This window comes from Rhinatrema bivittatum, chromosome 10 (assembly GCF_901001135.1).
Source record: "Rhinatrema bivittatum chromosome 10, aRhiBiv1.1, whole genome shotgun sequence".
NCBI lineage: Eukaryota > Metazoa > Chordata > Amphibia > Gymnophiona > Rhinatrematidae > Rhinatrema > Rhinatrema bivittatum.
In genome coordinates this window covers 110567223-110585279 of record NC_042624.1, presented here as the reverse complement: position 1 = coordinate 110585279, position 18057 = coordinate 110567223, and the positions used below count along the sequence as shown (strand labels likewise).

Here is an 18057-nt window from a genome sequence, read left to right as displayed (position 1 = left end):
AAAAAAAAAAAAAAGCTTTGTGCATTAAACTCACAAATTTAGAAGAAAAGGCCTGCTGTCTCTTTAAGGTCCCCCCCCCCGGGGGAGGGGCCACATCAGGAGGAGGGGCAGGCTCTAGGTCAGCCGGTTGCACAGGGCTTAAATTAGGTGTAATAAAAGTACAACATCAGTAGTAAAATGAGAATTCCCTTCTCCCTTCTGGCAAAGAAGCAGGTGCAGCAGGCTGGCTCTCCACATGTGGATACAAAATGGCAATCGAGGCATCGGGAGGGAGGGGGGTGAGGAGTTGCCATGGGAACGGCAAAGTCCTTCTGTGCCTGGCTGCTGCGAGCGGGAGAGAGAGAAAACTGCTTTCTGCTATTTCCCCCCATATGCTGCCGGTCTTGTACAGGGTACTGATTAATAAAAAGTAAAAACCTTTCCTCTTTTTCCTTTTTCCCTCCAGACAGCCTAAAGTGACAGGAATTTTACTTCTCTGACAAGAGACCTGAGGTATGAGACTTCTCAGGGGTCTCCATGGGGAAGGGACTAGACCACCCCTTCCCCTGCACCCAGCTCCTCACAGGAACAAGAAATTCAGTGCTGCTACCTGACAGAAACGACCCGCTCTCCAATTCAGTCAGGGGAATGGCGCATCTCCGCAACTGTTAGGCTGCCCCGAGGAAGAAACGGCATCTCAGGGCAGCAGGGGCTTGTGGGGGAGAGGTTGGACCACCAACATTCACTCCTAAGGCAGCTGAAATACTGGCTGTAAGAAACAAGTAACACTTACCCCAAAAACAACAGAACATCATAAGACGGAATGTACAAGACAGATCTGTCACTGAAAACAAAGTGCTGCCTGCAAGTCTCCAGAGAAGCTGAACACTGAGGCTTTTTTTTTCCCCTAAACTTTATAACTATGATCCATCCAAGGAAAGAATTAGAGGAAAACAAAGAATAAAGAAATTCTGTAAACTATCCTCTAAATGAACTGGGGAACCGAAGGTGCAACTACCATCTGCTGGAGTCAGAGAAATACTGAAGGTTTACAGAGGGCACACCAGTCATGAGGGACCGCCCTCTCAGTTTTTGCTCTGACTCCATCTGCTGGAAGGGGGACATAACCCACGGTCTGGACTGATCCTGGTACGTAGAGGGAACATACACATGCTTTTAACACTGAGGTTCTGCGTGATCAACAAGTTGTTCTTAGTCAATGGGGAGGAGACTTCTCATGGCTTTTAATGCAAAGAGCGATAGACATATCATTTGAACACTTTGATACTGGGTGAACTTAATTTAGAAAAGGATTTATCATGTTTCCTGTGATTTTGATCCATATGTGGCTGCAATAAATATGGATCTTATTAAGATGGGGCCATTTTCGCTTCTTTTGCTTTATATTTCAGAGGCATTGTGGATTTGTTTTTTTGATTGGTCTCTTTGGATGGTTTTGACTTATCATAATCTAGTATTTATCATGTGACTATGCTACATATGTGCATGTTCAGTGTGCTCTTATATATTCCAGCATTGTCTCAACATCTTGAGCCCAAGATGGGTGCAGTTTAAATTTGTGAGACCGTGCTGAAGTCTGAACACCATCAGATAAGTCTGGTTAACTTCTTTCCATTATATTTGGTCCCCTGAAGCAGTCTATGGATGAAACATTAGCTAATGTCTGGTTTCCTATTGGAACTGTGACCATTGTACTTGGGACTTTGTTCATATAATGCTTGAAAGTTTTTGTTAGCTTGCTATTAAGTTTTAACATACAATTAAAAAACAAAATAGAACATAGATGAACTCCCACGGTTTGGGTAGATGATCAAAAGGTCCAGTGGTGGTCAAAATTACGACCCCACGTCTGACTTGCTGACACCCGTTAAAAATTCCTCTTTTTTTTTACTCAATCGCAGGCCCCTCACATTGGAACACCCTGCCATCAACACTCCGTCTCGAATCCTGTCATTTCAAATTTCGAAAGAAACTAAGAACATGGCTATTCACACAAGCATTCCCCGACTAGCTACTTTCGCTCTTCCCCAGATCATACTTCTGCCTCCCCCTGAGCATACCCCGCCTCCATTAATACCATGCGAATCTGTACACCTATGCATCCTTCTACATAATGTATATAATTAACATGTTATGTTACTGTTATCTACCTCGATATGTATTAATAATTGCAATATATTAAGAACCAACGCTTTGAACCTAACCCCCTACGTTCAGAACCTTTTTGCCAGTTGCTCTATATTTCTATGCCTTTCTATGCGTTCTTACGGCCCATACCTTATTATTCCCTGTTTAATGTATTTCCAAGCTTTTGTTATAATGTAAACCAATGTGAAATACACACTAACACCGGTATATAAAAAAACTTTAAATAAATAAAAAAATAAGTAAGTTTGTTTCGAGTCTTGCGAAGGACATTGTTGGGTGTAGTGATTTGTGATTGAATTTCTCCTCTCTATTTTTATGGAAAATAGCTTCTGAACAGCTGGAAGATGTATGCTGGCCTGATTTTCTTTGCTTGTGTCACTATGCCCCAGGCATTACGTGACACTAAAGATCACGTGTCTGATGGCCAAAGGAGAGGACAGTAAAGCGGGAATGTAAAAAGCAGGCTCATATTTCTGCAGGGTCATCAATAGAGGATACAATGATCGGGTGTTTTGTGCTTATATTCTCCCTTGCAAGTTCTCTTGCCTTTCCATACTCTTATTGTACGTAACTTTTAACATTTACTTTGGGAAAGGAAAAAGTGGAAGTAATACACAGGCTACATGCTTCAAACTTGAGTGAACAGGATGCAAAAAACAGGTCCAGTACTACCTTGTAGATCTCTAAAGCTAAGGGGGGTGAGGCATAATCACTGCATAGAGACTTGCAGGAACCAATGAGTGTTGCAGGAAGTGAGAATAGCTCTATGGGGAGCACTCGTCTTTCTGAGTCATGACTTAACCAATGTCCCAGCAGTCTGTTGATAGCACGGTGATCCTAAGAGTGCCATTCGTCAGAATAGAAATACAGTGAAAACCTCTCTCTTGAGGGTACATTAAAGATGCAGTGGCCTTTAATACAAGACTGCAGATGGATATATTTCAATACAGGTCATCTAATCTGGCCTGCCAAAATTCTTTCCCCAAGAAGACTAATTAGGCTTGGGAAAAAACATTTACACCATTTTCTGATGTATACATGGTTGTCTCATTAAACTGCATTTTGGCTAAAAGAGTTGTGCAAATGCGCAAGAGGGTAAGGAATATAAACTGAGTGGAAACTGTAGGGAAAAGGCATTTTTATTGCTGAAGTCATACAGTTTGTTCACATGAAATAAGTTATTCTGCTGCTTTCTCTCTTTATAGCAAGAATGGCAGTGACCGCATAGCGCAATTAGGAGTGGATCCTGGCTGGCGAAATTTTCAGGGAGGCCCCAGGGAGGTTTCAAAACCCTGACCCCACCCCCGCCCCCCAAAAAAGAAATAAAAAGTAAGACAATTAAATTTCTTTGGTTTGTCTTTTGTTAGGTTTTGCAAAAGTCATGAAAAAATAGGGATTGCCATTGCCATTCCCTATTTCATCTACAAAGAAAAACAAAAGCCAAGTGACCCATTTGAAAAGTACTGTACTAACAATTGGCTGCCCGCACTGTTTATACCACCAGCTGACTAAAGTCTCTTGATATATTTCCTATTGCATTTCAAACAAATGCACAGCCCTAATGACAATGTAGTTGGAAGAAAGCTGATGTGAAAGTCTAATGAAGAGTAACACAGATTTTATATACTGAAGTGGGTTATGTTAGTTTCCTGGGTCTCAGGTCCCTCCAGATGTTGCTAGCTCCCTGGGACTAAGACAGTAAAAAAAGACTGGTCCACGTATTCAGAACAAAGAACTGTCCTACCTTAGATATGCTTTGCTCAAAGACAAGCCACCTTTCTGTCACAGACTGAAGGTCTTGTCCACTCAATGGCTCCCGAAGTCTCACTTTCACCTCTAATTTGCCACCAGTGGGTTTTCTACCATCATAAACCTGACAGGATTGTAAGGATAAAGTATGTCAGCAAGAGCACAGCTGGATGTCACTTTCAATGCACCTGCGCAGGTATTCTTTAATATCTAAATCTGTCTCTGAAAGGATCTACCGTATATTGGGTATCGTTTAGTAAACTGTACGAACTTATCTCCTCTGACCAATATTTCTCTATGTGTCCAACAAAGTGAGCACATCTTAAAGCTGTACCTCAATGATTTCTCGGATTTCACTCTCCGATTCCAGCTTGTCGAGTTTTAAGTGTGCTGTTCCCACTTGTTTGTCACTTTTAAACAAGAAAAAAGACCTGTTTGGAAGAAAGCAGATGATGTTATAAAGAAGGGTTTTTAAATCCAAAACTAAAGAGAGACATGCGTACAAATATAGTTCTATCAATGCTGGGAGAAAGCCAGGTATGGAATTATCAGAGCTTTAAGGAGACACAGGAGAGGCACATTCCAGATGCCTAATCCAGGGAGGCAAAACCCAGGAGTCTGGACTGATCCGGGTACGTACAGGGACAATCCAGATGCCTAATCCAACAAGAGCAGGAAAGCTGCTCCAGCAATGGCCTCGGACTACCTCAGAAGGAAGGGCCAGTGTCAGGAGACGAAAACATAAAACCTCTTGGGAGGAACAGAAAAGCAGAGAAGTGCTGGAAAACCAAGCAAGATGAGAGGACCAGAGAAGTGACTAAGATTTAGGAGGCAAGCATATGTAAAGTCAAGAGGTGTCTGTGTGTGTCCTGTCCAGAAACACGCACAAATCTGTATTTGAGTTTGTGCAGTGGTCAGAAAGAGCTCGAAAGATGAGTACAATAAGCTCCAAGCTGCTTATAATTAAAATGGTTCACTGCTGACAGCAAAAATCTGGCTGCGCTGGATGGTCTTAGAAGTTTCTCTACAAGAATTATTTGGTTACCAGACAGTAAAGTTGCTCACCTGTAACAGTTGTTCTCCGCAGACAGCAGGATAAATTAGCCACATATGGGCGAAGATATCCTGCCGGATGGTTTGAGTGGTTTTTCTGAGCATGCATGGGGGTTTCCTCAGTCCTTAAAGCACACTATTCTTAAACACAAAGGGGAGGCAAGAGGGATTTGTATGGCTGATTTATCTTGCTGTCTATGGAGAATACCTGTTACAGGTGAACAACTTTGCTTCTCTGTGGACCAGCAGAATAAAGACAGCCACACAAGTGGGAATTCTCAAGCTGAGAGCTGCATTGAATTAGTTTGACTCTTAGCTGTGTCACTGCAACCAACAATGACCACACCCGATCTTGCAACTTCTGAATTCTCTGCATTGTTAACTAGACACAACCTTGCTTCATACTGAAACACAGCCCCAGATATTCCAGGGTCTGAAAAGGCTGTAACTTGCTCTTTGCGAAGTTCACCATCTAATCGACTGGAGGTAGCTGCTTCATTCTCCTGAGGCAATTTTGCTCTGATTAACCAGTCTAGATAAGGAGGCACCAACATTCCTTCTCAATGTAATGCCGCCACCACCACAACCTTAGAAAATGTTCTTGGAGCATTGGCCAAACTAAAGGGAAGGGCATGAAATTGAAAATTACCTCCCATCACCACAAAATGATAAAAAATCCCCCACTTTCCATATCTGGGAACTTTTGTTTTCCAGATGCCCTGAGAATATCTTGGATTAGCAAGAGGAAAGTGAAGGTTGTTCAAAGTAAAAACGTTTTACAGACCGAAAACTCTCTAAAACTCACTACTCTAACTCCAATGAGCAATCAGCACAGACTGTAGGCCTTGCATCTCCACCATCTGCTGGAGACAGAGAAATACTGCTGGACTATAGGTGGCACCATACTATATAAGGCGGAGTTTTGTTTGAAAAAGTCTCTGTTTCCATCTGCTGGGGGGGGGGCAAAACCCAGGAGTCTGGACGGATCCAGGTAAGTACAGGGAATGAGGGTTGATGCACTCTCTCTCACCCACACATGCTTTTGCTCTTTCGCTCGTGCACACACCTACACGCTCTCTTTCGCACTTACTTATCCCCCTCCTCCTCCAGAGGCATACTAAGCAGCAGTCTCCTCTTTTAGCTCCCACAGTTTATGGGCTTCCTATTTCTTCTGGTCATGGGGGCTGCAATGCTACTCTTCCTCCTGTGCCTGGCCATGTGCAGGCCCCACAGTTTTTCCTCCTGCTGCTTCTGAGGCCACAGGTAGACTCTTCAGCCCTTCCTTCTACTGCTTCCTAGGCCATGAGCGGGCCGCACGCTCTTCTTTCTACTTCTCCTGAGGTGTGGGCAGATTCTGCAGTTCTTACTCTTGCTGATTCTGAGGCCACATGGTTCTTTCTTTTGCTGCTTCTGACGCTGCAGCTGGGCCCCGCGGATCTTCCTTTTACTGAGGCTATGGCCAGAACCCAAGGGTCTTCATCCTGCTTCTTCCGGGAAGGGAAAGAGGAAACGTTATGGCCTGCATCAGCCCCAGAACAGTAGCACTTGGAATACAAAGGATGTTGGTAATGCATGGCACATATCTCTTCTCATTTAGTGGTGCCTCTGCATACACAATTTCTCTTGCTCTCATATACACTTCTCTCTCTCTCTCACACACACACACACACACACACACTTGCCCTCTCTCTCTCTCACACTCATGCACACCATCTCCCTCACACATGCTCTCATACATACTTTTCTCTAACAAACAATCTCATACCCACTTCCTCTTACACACTACTTCTCTCATACATGCTCATATACTCACTTCCTCTTTCACTGTCTCAAGTACAGACTTAGCTTGTAAGCCCGCTGGGGACAGGGAAATACCTACAGTACCTGAATGAAATCCACTCTGAAGTGTCAAAAAAGCAGAATATAAAAAAATTTAAAAAATAAACATCCTCTCATTCACTTCCTCTTGCTCACACACACACAAACTCTCATACTTTCTTTTCTCACATACACACTCTCATACCCACTCTCTCTCACATGCATACTCTCATGCACACTTCCTCTCTCACACACATGCTCTCATGAATATTACCTCTCACACACACATGCTCTCATACCCAATTCCTCTCTCAAACACAATTGCTCTCAAACATACTTCCTCTCTCACATACACACACTCATATGCACACATACTTATGCTCTCAACCCCACAGACTCCCTCACAAACACACCCGCTCTCACTCCCATGGGCTTCCACTTTCGCACCGAAATGCTCTCAATCCCACAGGCTCCCTCTCATATACACTCCCCCCCCCCCCCCCCCAACAGGTTCTCTCTCAAATACACCCCTAGGATCTCTCTCTCACACACAAACACAGACACACCTGTGCTCTCACATATACACACATGCTGGCTCTTAACTCTCCCATACACACATGGTCCTAACTGCACAGGCTCCCTCTCATATGTTTGTTTCAAACCTTTTTATTGAACTTTTCATACACAACACCAGACAGGCAATACAAAAGAAAACAAACAGATGCCATTTGTACTCAATGCCCGCTTAATACAAATAAGAGTATAGTACCCACTGCATAAGACTCCCCCCCCCCCCCCCATGCAACCACTGCGAGATTACCTAAAATAATCATTAACCCTTAGAAGTAATGTTGTAATCATTAAGAATAAGGCACCTAGCCCGATGTGGTAATGATTGCAAATAAAGGTCTCACACCTGTAGAAAAGTCTTCCGATGCTTCATCAAATCCAGCTTTTCCAAATATTTCTCATTAGTACACATAAAATGGGAGATGGTTCCACAACTGAGTCATATTCGGAGGGTCTTCTTCAAACCAACATTGTAAAATAACTTTTTTTCACCAACACCACCATCTTGTGAATGCAAATTCTCACATACTTGCGACCCACAGCCACCCCACTCAAATTATCAAAGAGCAGCACTTTTGCCTGCATGGGTAACATAACATCAGTAATCTGATAAATATATAGTGTAGAAGTGACCAAAACGTTTGTATCCTGGCGCAAGCTCAAAATGGATGGTCTAAGGATCCTGGTAACAATTTACATTTTACACACAGGTCTGACGCAGCAATCCCCATATGGGCATGCCAATATATACACATACCCACAGACTCACACTCCCCAAGGATATCTCTCTCTCACACACACACACACTCACATATATCCTCTCAATACCACAGGCTCCCTCTCTGACAAACACATGCTCTCATTGCCACAGTCTGTATCTCATGCTCTCAACCCCACAAGCACGCTTTCACAAACACATATGCTCTCAACCCCACATACCATGCTGACACACTCCCACAGGCGCTCTCTCATACTCTGTCACTCACTCACTCTCAAAGGCTTCTTCACAGACATGCTCACTCCCAAATTCTCTCTCACACACTCTCACTCTTTGCCTCCCTCTCTTCTGGACCTCATCTTTGGATGCCATGGGAGAAAATCCGCTGCAGCCTGATGGGCCTCTGGCCACCGTGGGATGGGGCTCACAATGGCCTGTTGAGCTACTTCTTCAGTCGCCACAGGAAGGGATCCATGGTGGCCCCGCTGGGCTGTGCTTTGCAGTCTGAAGGCTGCTGAAGGAGACTCGGGGCACAGGCCCCATGTGCCCAGGACTAACAATGCTCCTGCCGGTAAAAATTTGCAAGCAGCCTATCTGGAATATTTATTTATTATTTTTATATACCGACATTCGATCTGAGATATCAGATCGGTTTACATTCAGGTACTGTAGGTATTTCCCTATCCCCAGAGAGCTTACAATCTAAGTTTTGTACCTGAGGCAAAAATGGAGGGTAAAGTGACTTGCCCAAGGTCACAAGGAGCGACAGCGGGTCTCGAACCCTGGGTTTGTAGCCCACTGCTCTAACCACTAGACTGGGTCCCAAAACCTTCATTAGGAGCTTCAGAAAAGTCTTGCATTCCCTGAACCCCCTTGCTTAGCATCTTTCTTGGAGTTCTTAAAGGTCTGGAATCTATGAAAAGGTAGAATCTTTTGACTCACCAAAAATCCCCCTGATCTACCTCTCTTCAAGTCTTTAAAGCAATTCCTGGATTGGAACTGGCGAGCAGATCCTTTGGGCTTGTCTTCAGGAAGTCTGGGAACCTAAGCCTTTCCAATTTTTCTAGTTTTCCTCCAAACCACAGCCTCCCCGGGGCAGCCAGCACATTGAACTGCCTTTCTTTTTTTTTTCTCTGCCCGCACGGCACAGAGAACCTCCTTCCCCTCAACTGCCAGTGTCTGCTACAAGTCGAGCAAAGCATGGGCTAGGCTTCTTCCCAAGCTCCAGGGAAGCTGCCATAGCTCTTCTGCCAAAATGAAAAAACTCTGAGCCTCCTCACACCATTTGCTGACTGAGCAAAAGACTTTATACGCTTTTGTTTTTATTTTGTGTGGCCCAAAAATGGACAAACACAGGCTCAGGCAGAAGGATCAACAAAAAGAGAATTAAATTAACTGAAAAAGTCTATTGTACTTTTTTTTTTTTTTTTTTTTTAATAAGGACGATTCTAGCTGAAGACAGGTGGTGATGGTGGGGGGGCTAACCACAGTCCAAGTCTGAAGCCCAAATCCAGTAAACTGGAAGCCCCTTGCTCTAGGGTTATGCTGAAACGAGGGAAGTACAAAACTTTCACCTCAGGAACTAACTGCCTTCCAAACCTTTCAGGATTTTCTTCACCCAGCCAAAATCAGACCTCAGTTCTCAGCATGGGATTTACTCCTACTTTCTGCTGCAGAGAGAGAAAACTGGCAGCACAGGAGCCTATATGGGGAGACATCAGCAAGCCTTTTAGTCTGTCTCCATCTGCTGGTTGGTGGACATTTATTTACAGTAATTTATATTCCACCCAATTGCCAGCACTTCTGGGAGGATTACAATATAAAACAAAGCAAATAAACAGATAAAACGATAACAAATAAAACAGGATACAAGAAATAATAAAAAAAACCAACTCCGAGTGCATAAAAGCTTCTTTAGATAAATGAGCCTTTAAAATGTTCAGAAAAATCTTACAGTCTGACATCTGATATAACTCAAAAGGCGGAAACTATTTCAAAGCAAAGTGCAACTTTTGAAAAGGCCTGTCGACTGGTATCCTGAAGACGTGCTGCCTTACTGCCTGGGATAGACGACTGCAGGACATAACCCATGCATCTGAACTGATCTGGCTGGATTAAGAGGAAGTCTTTCTTTTGATGTCGTGGCAAAAACAGAAATGTTAATTATTCATCAAGTGACATTTTTAAGGGCAACAGAAAAGTCATTTAAAAAAGACAAATCCAAACCAAAAGGTTGCTTTACCCTTTGTGAAATATTTCAAACTTCATTCCTTTCGTCTGAATCACTCTTTTAAACCCTCTGTGATTTCTATTGATGGTTAACTTGAACTGTTGATCATACTCTTGAGGAAAAAGCAAATAAAAATCAGCAAAAAATGAAATTACAGTGCAGTTTTTAATCTCTAAAAAACTGTTATTGAGTGAAGTCAAATAATTAAAGGCTTAGAGGTCCATATTCTGACACAGTCCGGACAGCAAAGTTATGTGGCTAAATATGAAGGTATATTCAGTAGTGCAGCCGCGCTATCTTGAAGTTAGCTGGTTAACTTTAGGGCAAGCTCAAATCATCCGCTGAACTCTGCATAGCCGAGTTAGCCGGTTAATTTAGCTGGCTAAATGCTTTTGAATATGGACCTCTTAATGTACATCAAGTTCTGAAGCACATTCAGCCAAGACCCAGTAGTACGTACACGTTTTCAGTGTTCATCCCCTATTAAACAACGTTGTTCAACCGTGTCAATACAGCATATCAACGCAGCCACGGGGGGCATTTGTTCCTTACATCGTCTGCCCTCCCCCCCCCCCCCAAAAACGTTAGCTGCATTCTATAAACAAATGAATCTAAGGAACATCTCCCCATTTTCCTTAACTGCCAAGATACCACGCCAATCACACAGGAACATGCCACGGAGCTATAAGAAAGCCAAATCCAACAGATGAGTAATCAAAACTTATGACCCAGGGAGGGAAGCTTTGAATGTAGCAGGACTCTAGGGACAAGGTGTGGAGAATGGCAAAGAGCACACCCATGCCCAACCTGATCATTACCAGCATAAGGTGATCTCACCATAAGCATTCTTTTGGGAAATGAAGTTAGATAAAATTCAGTGTTTTAGAATCACCGTGCATGTATGTGAGAGAGAAGATAAAATTTGAGTTTTTGGGTAATTGCCAGGTTCTTATGGCCTGGATTGGCCACTGTTAGAAACAGGATGCTGGGCTTGATGGATCCTTGGGGTCTGACCCAGTATGGCATTTTCTTATGTTCTTACCGTCTTTCACCGTGTTCACAAGTAAAATGGCACTGATCTAAAGATAAGAATTCTTCTCCGCTTTCAGGGAAAGGTCTCCAAGGCTAACGACATCCTGCCTAGCTCCCACAGTATCTAAACTATGCCAGGCGACAGGATACAAAACAAGGGCAGCATGGATTTAGCTACTCGGGAGAAGTGTTAAGCGTTAACTGTGTCACTCTGCCTGCTATGATATTCTTCACCGCATGCCTGTGGTTCCTCGCTTCTTATATTACAAATAAGGCAGCCCTCCGTTCCCCTGCCCACAGCGGCAACCTCATGTGCTAATCCTCCATCACACCCACACTCCCTTGTCAGAATTAAAGATACTGATCATTCATGTGGATTCTTTGCAAGTTGCATACTTGATGCTGTTGTGCCCAGGGCAAGGTCACTTGCGATGAGCAGCATTTCTCACTAATCCATTGACACAAAGCACAAACTTTCTTTTCTTTCCATAATTTATCCTCACTTTAACCTGTTAAAATATGCCTTTATCACCTCTGAGACAGCGCTAAAACCCAGCCTCTTCAAAGTGTTATCCCTGTCTCTGCTTTCAAGGCCCAGAAGGCAGTGAGCAGAGTGTTAGCCCACCAGGAATAAAACAAATTATAAGCCATTGGACAAGATGACATGCTCAGGCAGCTAATGAATACTACATAATGACTCGCTCAGAATGATTTGCAATTGTAATTACAACGCTCACGGGTGGTATTGTCTGGCTCATACTAACCTGGAGAATTGGTATTTTTAATGACTGTAGTCTTATTTTTCTGTGCTTGCTCCTACAAACAAGAAAATCAGGAAACATGTCAGTGCTGCTTTTCAAACATTATGGTACCCATGACATCACAAACTGAGTGTAAAAGTGTTGGGCGGGCCATCCCAGTGGCTCAATCAAACATAAAGGGACTTGGGCATAATTCCTGGCTGGGGGATGCTATAGAGGAAACGTTTGCAGCTTGAGGGGAGGGAAGTGGAGAACTTTCCACTCTACTACAATTTATTTCTTCCATAGTGCTACCCAGTGTAGGCAGCGCTGTATAAATACACATAAAAGACAGTCCCTGCTCAATGGAGCTTACAATCTAATCACGACAAACCTGCAGGACTTTAGGAATTGCATTTATTAAAAAGGTTACAAAACCAAAAAGGCTTTGTTCAGAAAAATCAGGGTTAAGATTCAAAAGGTGCCTCAAAAAGGTGGGTTTTAAGACTAGACTAGATTTGAATAAGGCCAAAGAAGGAGCATGACGCACCAACTCAGGAAGTCTATTCCAAGTATAGGTGCAGTGAGGTGGAAATCATAGTTTCAGCTGGTGGTTGAGGAGAAGAGCATAGACAGGAGTGACTTGCCTGATGAGCAGAGTTCACAAGCAAGGAAATAGGGGGAGATAGAGCAGGCCAGCGCGACCAGGTGTGCATCCTATGCATTTGCACCGGGCGGCACACCTGAAGTAGGGTGGTGGGCTGGAGGCAGCAGTAGAGGCTGTGGGGCTGCTGGCGGAGCCTAACCCGCTGGCGGCCGAAGGAGAGAGAGAGTGTAGGCCGCCAGTTCTCAACTTGCTGGTAGCTGAAAGCAAAAGGCCCATCTTCTGATTGTTTGCGGGAGCGCACACCTGCACACAACTTCCACTCCCCCCCCCCCCAAAGCAGGTGCCTATGAGGAAAGACTAAAGAGGTTAGGACTTTTCAGCTTGGAGAAGAGACGGCTGAGGGGGGATATGATAGAGGTGTTTAAAATCATGAGAGGTCTTGAAAGAGTAGATGTGAATCGGTTATTTACTCTTTTAGATAATATAAAGGACTAGGGGGTACTCCATGAAGGTAGCATGTGACACACGTAAAACTAATCGGAGAAAGTTCTTTTTCACTCAACGCATAAGAACATAAGAAATTGCCATGCTGGGTCAGACCAAGGGTCCATCAATCCCAGCATCCTGTTTCCAATAGTGGCCAATCCAGGCCACAAGAACCTGGCAATTACCCAAACACCAAGAAGATCCCATGTTACTGATGCAATTAATAGCAGTGGCTATTCCCTAAGTAAACTTGATTAATAGCCATTAATGGACTTCTCCTCTGGAATTTGTTGCCAGAGAATGTTAGTGCAGTTAGTATTGTTGTGTTTAAAAAAGGATTGGAGAAGTTCATTACCTCTTATTAATTAAGTTGACTTAGAAAATAGCCACTGCTATTATTTATTTATTTATTTAAAGCTTTTCTATACCGACTTTCATGATACAGATCAAATCAAATCGCATATTACTAGCAACTAAGTCTGTTCCATATTACTAGTAATATGGAACAGACTTAGTTTTTGGGTACTTGCCAGGTTCTTATGGCCTGGATTGGCCACGGTTGGAAACAGGATGCTGGGCTTGATGGACCCTTAGTCTGACCCAGTATGGCATGTTCTTATGTTCTTATCCCACCACGGCCCAAAGACAACAGGAGGCCATGTGTGTTAGCTTGTATGTGTGTGTGACTGAGAGCCTGTGTGTGTGTAAGAACTTATGTATGTTTAACAGCATGTGAGAACCTGTGTGCGAGAGCCTGTGTGCTTGTGTATATCTGTATGCCTGTGAGAGGCCAATTGTCACATATAGGCTCTTACAGGCACCCTTCACACACATACACATAATGAATCTGTGATGTAGAGGGAGCCTGTGTATGTTAGACAGAAGGAGTGGGTGAGAGAATGATGAATGTGTTATTGTGCATGTATGTGAGAGAAAAGATAAAATTTGTGCGCTCTACCTATCCCAATCCATGACCATCTCAGGATGACCGGAAATCAGAATGTCACAGGTATGGAGAGCAAGAGATTTTTTTAATCCTTATTGGTTTTATGGGTGCAATTTGATTAGGCTCTTTCAAAATATATATATTTTTTTTAGGGGGGGGGGGGGGGGGGGGGGGAATAGAACAATTTTTAATTATTGGATTTTTTATTCATCAGATGTTTTGAAATATTTTATTGGTGTGTGGTAAATTTTGGATATTCTATTCATTAACTGGTTTAAAAGATTTATTCTTTTTATGAATATGACTTTACTATTATGATTGTTTTATATTTCTTGATTTTATTATTTAAGGTTTTATGAAGAATGGTAATGTTTCTGTTTTCCATTGTTGCTCTGCATGTAGAGGCTGGCTTGTTGTGGTTCCAGTTCAGTTCTTCTCAGCATGTTTCTGTTTATACTTTCTGATCTCATTATTCTGTATTTGGCGAGGGTCTCTCTGTGTTCTGCATATATAACCGTGGTGAGGTATTTTGCTGGCATGTAATTTCTGTGTAGGGATGTATAGCAGCTTGGTTTCCTAATAAGAGTTTCTAGGGCCTGGTGTAATAATGGCAATGTTGCCTTTCATAGATAATGTGGTTAGGGATGTTTTGGTATAGGAGGTTTACTATATTGTAATGGTAATTCTGTTTGTTCATGGCTTTCTTGGGGGTCTGCTGCTAGCTGCTAAAGACAGAGTTGTAAGAATTTGATTCTAGAGGGTTTTGTGGTATACAGAGCTCATGTGCAGGAAAGCAGCACTTCTAACAGGATTCACCTGGCCCTATTAGTGCCAACACATCAATTTTAAACCTAACCCACAGGTTTCCTGAACAGAGAGACCTATGACTGACCTAATTAAACTGCTTTGCCTATTTTTAACTCAGAAATACAGCTGAGAAAGACCAATCAGCATTTTTCTATGACAAGAGCTCAGAAAATCCCATCCTCTGGCTGATGGCCGAGATTGTTCACCTGCATTGCTCACAGCTGGATCTGGCACGTTGTCCCAAGTCAAATCCATGCAGCAACAGTTTTAAGGAGAGATACTCACCGCACTTGGGTAATGAAATTCAAATTTCACAAAAGCATCCAAATCGTTTGGTGAAACACCTGTAGGAGGAAGCAGAATCATTTAATCCAGCCATAAGGGGATGCAAATGCTCTACCAGTTTACTTTCAGCGCGTTCCACGAGCCCTGCTACCTCTGGGATGCAGCTGGAGACAAGGTTTTTGTCTTTGACTTTCCTGAGCAACAGTCTTTATAGCAACAGAGAGACTGACTCGCTAAAGGCTGAACCCTAAGAGGCTTTTTTTTTTTTTTTTTTTGCTTACTTGCTGTGTTTCCCCTCCCCTCCTTTCTATGTCAGCTACACATAGGTTGGTACAAGACCTGCACTTTGGGACAGACTAAACGTTCAATACTCTCTTCAGCATACAGAGCTGACCAAGTCATATTCAGGTGTCAACCCTTCCAGGGCCAAAACACATAACCAAGGAGCAAGAGTTTGCGGTGAATGTCATGGGTAAGCTGTAGGAAACGTGAAAGCAAAAGTCTTATCCTCAAAGTTGTATGGATTTCAAACCATACAAATTAATTTGATTCTTAAAGCAAATATATGCAAATTTCACATGAGTGAAATTCCACCAGTGCCATACCCCTGGCCACTGGCGAAGCCCTTCCCACCAGCAGCTGAAGAGAAAGAAGAGTCCCGGCCCATCCCATAGGCAGCTAAAGAGAAAGAGGAAGCCCCTGGCCACCGGTAGAGCCCATCCTACTGATGGCCAAAGAGCACAAAGCTTACACTAACAGATATGTCTTGGGTGGGGATGGGGGGAGGGTTAGGGTTCCAGGACAAAAGGTTGCCTAGGGCACAAACTACCCTTTCACCAGACCTGCATGTGGACTTAATAACCATCACAGGAAACCACCACATAGAACTTCCATGAAACATTAAATGTTTTTAGAGCTTTAACAGCAGCTCTGCAATAAAAGTAATGAATTAGTGTTATCTATAACCAATAGAAAGAACTGGCTCCTGAGCTGCAAGATAAGGAAAACCTGGCTCTTACCTGCTAATTTTCCTTCTTTGAGTCCTACCAGACCAGTCCAGACAGATGGGTTTTTCTCCCCTACCAGCAGATGGAGACAGAGAAGAAAATATTTACTGTATGCTAAGGCACTCTCTCTCGGTAATTCTATAATCAAAGCTAAACAAATAATTCCCTATGGATAGAGTAATGAAACTCTTCAGTGAACCCAAAACTAGGCTTGATATCCCTTCAATGAAAGCATGTGATCCCCTTAACAAGAGAACAACAAATTCATAATTTTCCTCACTGCAAAACATATATATATATAAATTAGATACAACACTAAATTACACTCAAACAAATCATTAGCATATTCTAATTTGAAGAGATGGAAAAATTCCAATTCATAACCTACCACTTGGCAGTAAGCTAAAATCACAGCCTTGTTAGTGCCCAACAGCGTGTATATATAAAGGTTTTTTTTAATCATCAGTGGCAAAAAAAAATAAATAAATTCTCACTACATAATGGCTGCGAAAATAAATTGAAAAATTGCCATGCAGATAAACATACCACTCCCAGTGATGTCTGATTAACCAAAATCCCTTCAAACAAACATCAATAAAGCATGGGAAGTATAAACCATTAAACTGTTCACCAAAAGTCCAACTGATAAATTTCAGGTATCTTTTTCAGAATTTGGAGATTTGACAAGGCTTCCTCCAGGAGGGGTAATTTGACCTTGTAATCTTGTGACTCAGGACTCCCACCTTGAAAGAAACGCGCTTTGCAACAGCTTCATATGAGCATTTTCCCAAGGGACCAGATCTAAAGACAAATCCACTGACCCCAGAACTTGGAAAAAATTCCAGAACCTGGGATCCCTTTGTCTGATGCTTTCACCTTCATTCCACCGTAACAAACATTTTTCCTTCTCTCATTTCAAAACGAGCACCCAGATACTCCAAGACTTATGAGGTATAAAGCTTGCTGTTTGGAAAATTGATAAACCAGCTTAGATCTTTGCAACGGCTTGACTACTCTGTTGACCATGTGATGGCAATCTTCCTTTGATTTTGCTCGAATCAACCAGTCATCCAGATAAGGATGCACCATAAAGTTGCTCTTGTAAAAGAAGGAATTAACTACCACCATGACCTTTGAAAATGTGCATGGAGCCATTGCCAAACCAAATGGCAGAGCCTGAAGCTGGAAGTGACTTCCTAGCACCGCAAATCAGAGAAAACTTGGATCCAAATCGAAATGTGCGGATAAGCCTCCAAAAGATCCAAGGATGCTAGAAACTCCCCCTTCCTTACTGCTGCAATTACTGGAGAACTTCCATGTGAAAATGGGACATTCACCTTCTTCAAATCCATAATAGGTTGGAAAGTGTCTTCTTTCTTTGGCACTACAAAATAGATGGAATAGTGAATCTGACCCTATTCTCCCTCTGGCCCGGAATCACTGTTGCCAACTGGACAAGAAGATCCAAAGTAGACTTCACTGCCTCTCTGTTTTGATGAGAAGAACAAGGGGATATCATGAACACATCGACTTTTGGGCGTGCAAACTCTAAAGCATAAATGTCTCTTACAATGGAAAGAACCCACTGGTCCATTGTCATTTGGGCCTACACTTCATAAAATTGGGACTCTCACCCCCTGATCTGAAAAACCAAAGAGTGGAACCCTTGAACCCCACTGAGATCTTTTAAGACATCCTAAGCCGGCAAAGGTACTGTCTCCACCAATTCTCTGACCCCGGTGAAAGGACTAAGATTTGCATTATACTGCCTCTGTGAAGACTAACTCTTCCCTGGGTTACATCATCTGGACTCTTGGAACTTTGGGTTTATTGGGAAATGCCTTGGGTTTGTCCTCAGGCC

The 18057-nt window shown here is 42.9% G+C and overlaps 1 protein-coding gene across 2 annotated transcripts in view; it reads right to left on the bottom strand.

The window, feature by feature from the left end:
- Window positions 1-18057, bottom strand: part of CC2D1B (coiled-coil and C2 domain containing 1B) — a 117240-nt gene that overhangs the window by 10364 nt on the left and 88819 nt on the right. For both annotated transcript variants that reach the window (XM_029617541.1, XM_029617543.1), the window contains 5 exons: window positions 15190-15248; window positions 12083-12134; window positions 10299-10398; window positions 4232-4328; window positions 3893-4021 (listed from right to left, as the gene is read on the bottom strand). In XM_029617541.1, coding sequence (XP_029473401.1) covers window positions 3893-4021; window positions 4232-4328; window positions 10299-10398; window positions 12083-12134; window positions 15190-15248 — 437 coding nt within the window. The remainder of the gene's footprint in view (window positions 1-3892; window positions 4022-4231; window positions 4329-10298; window positions 10399-12082; window positions 12135-15189; window positions 15249-18057) is intronic.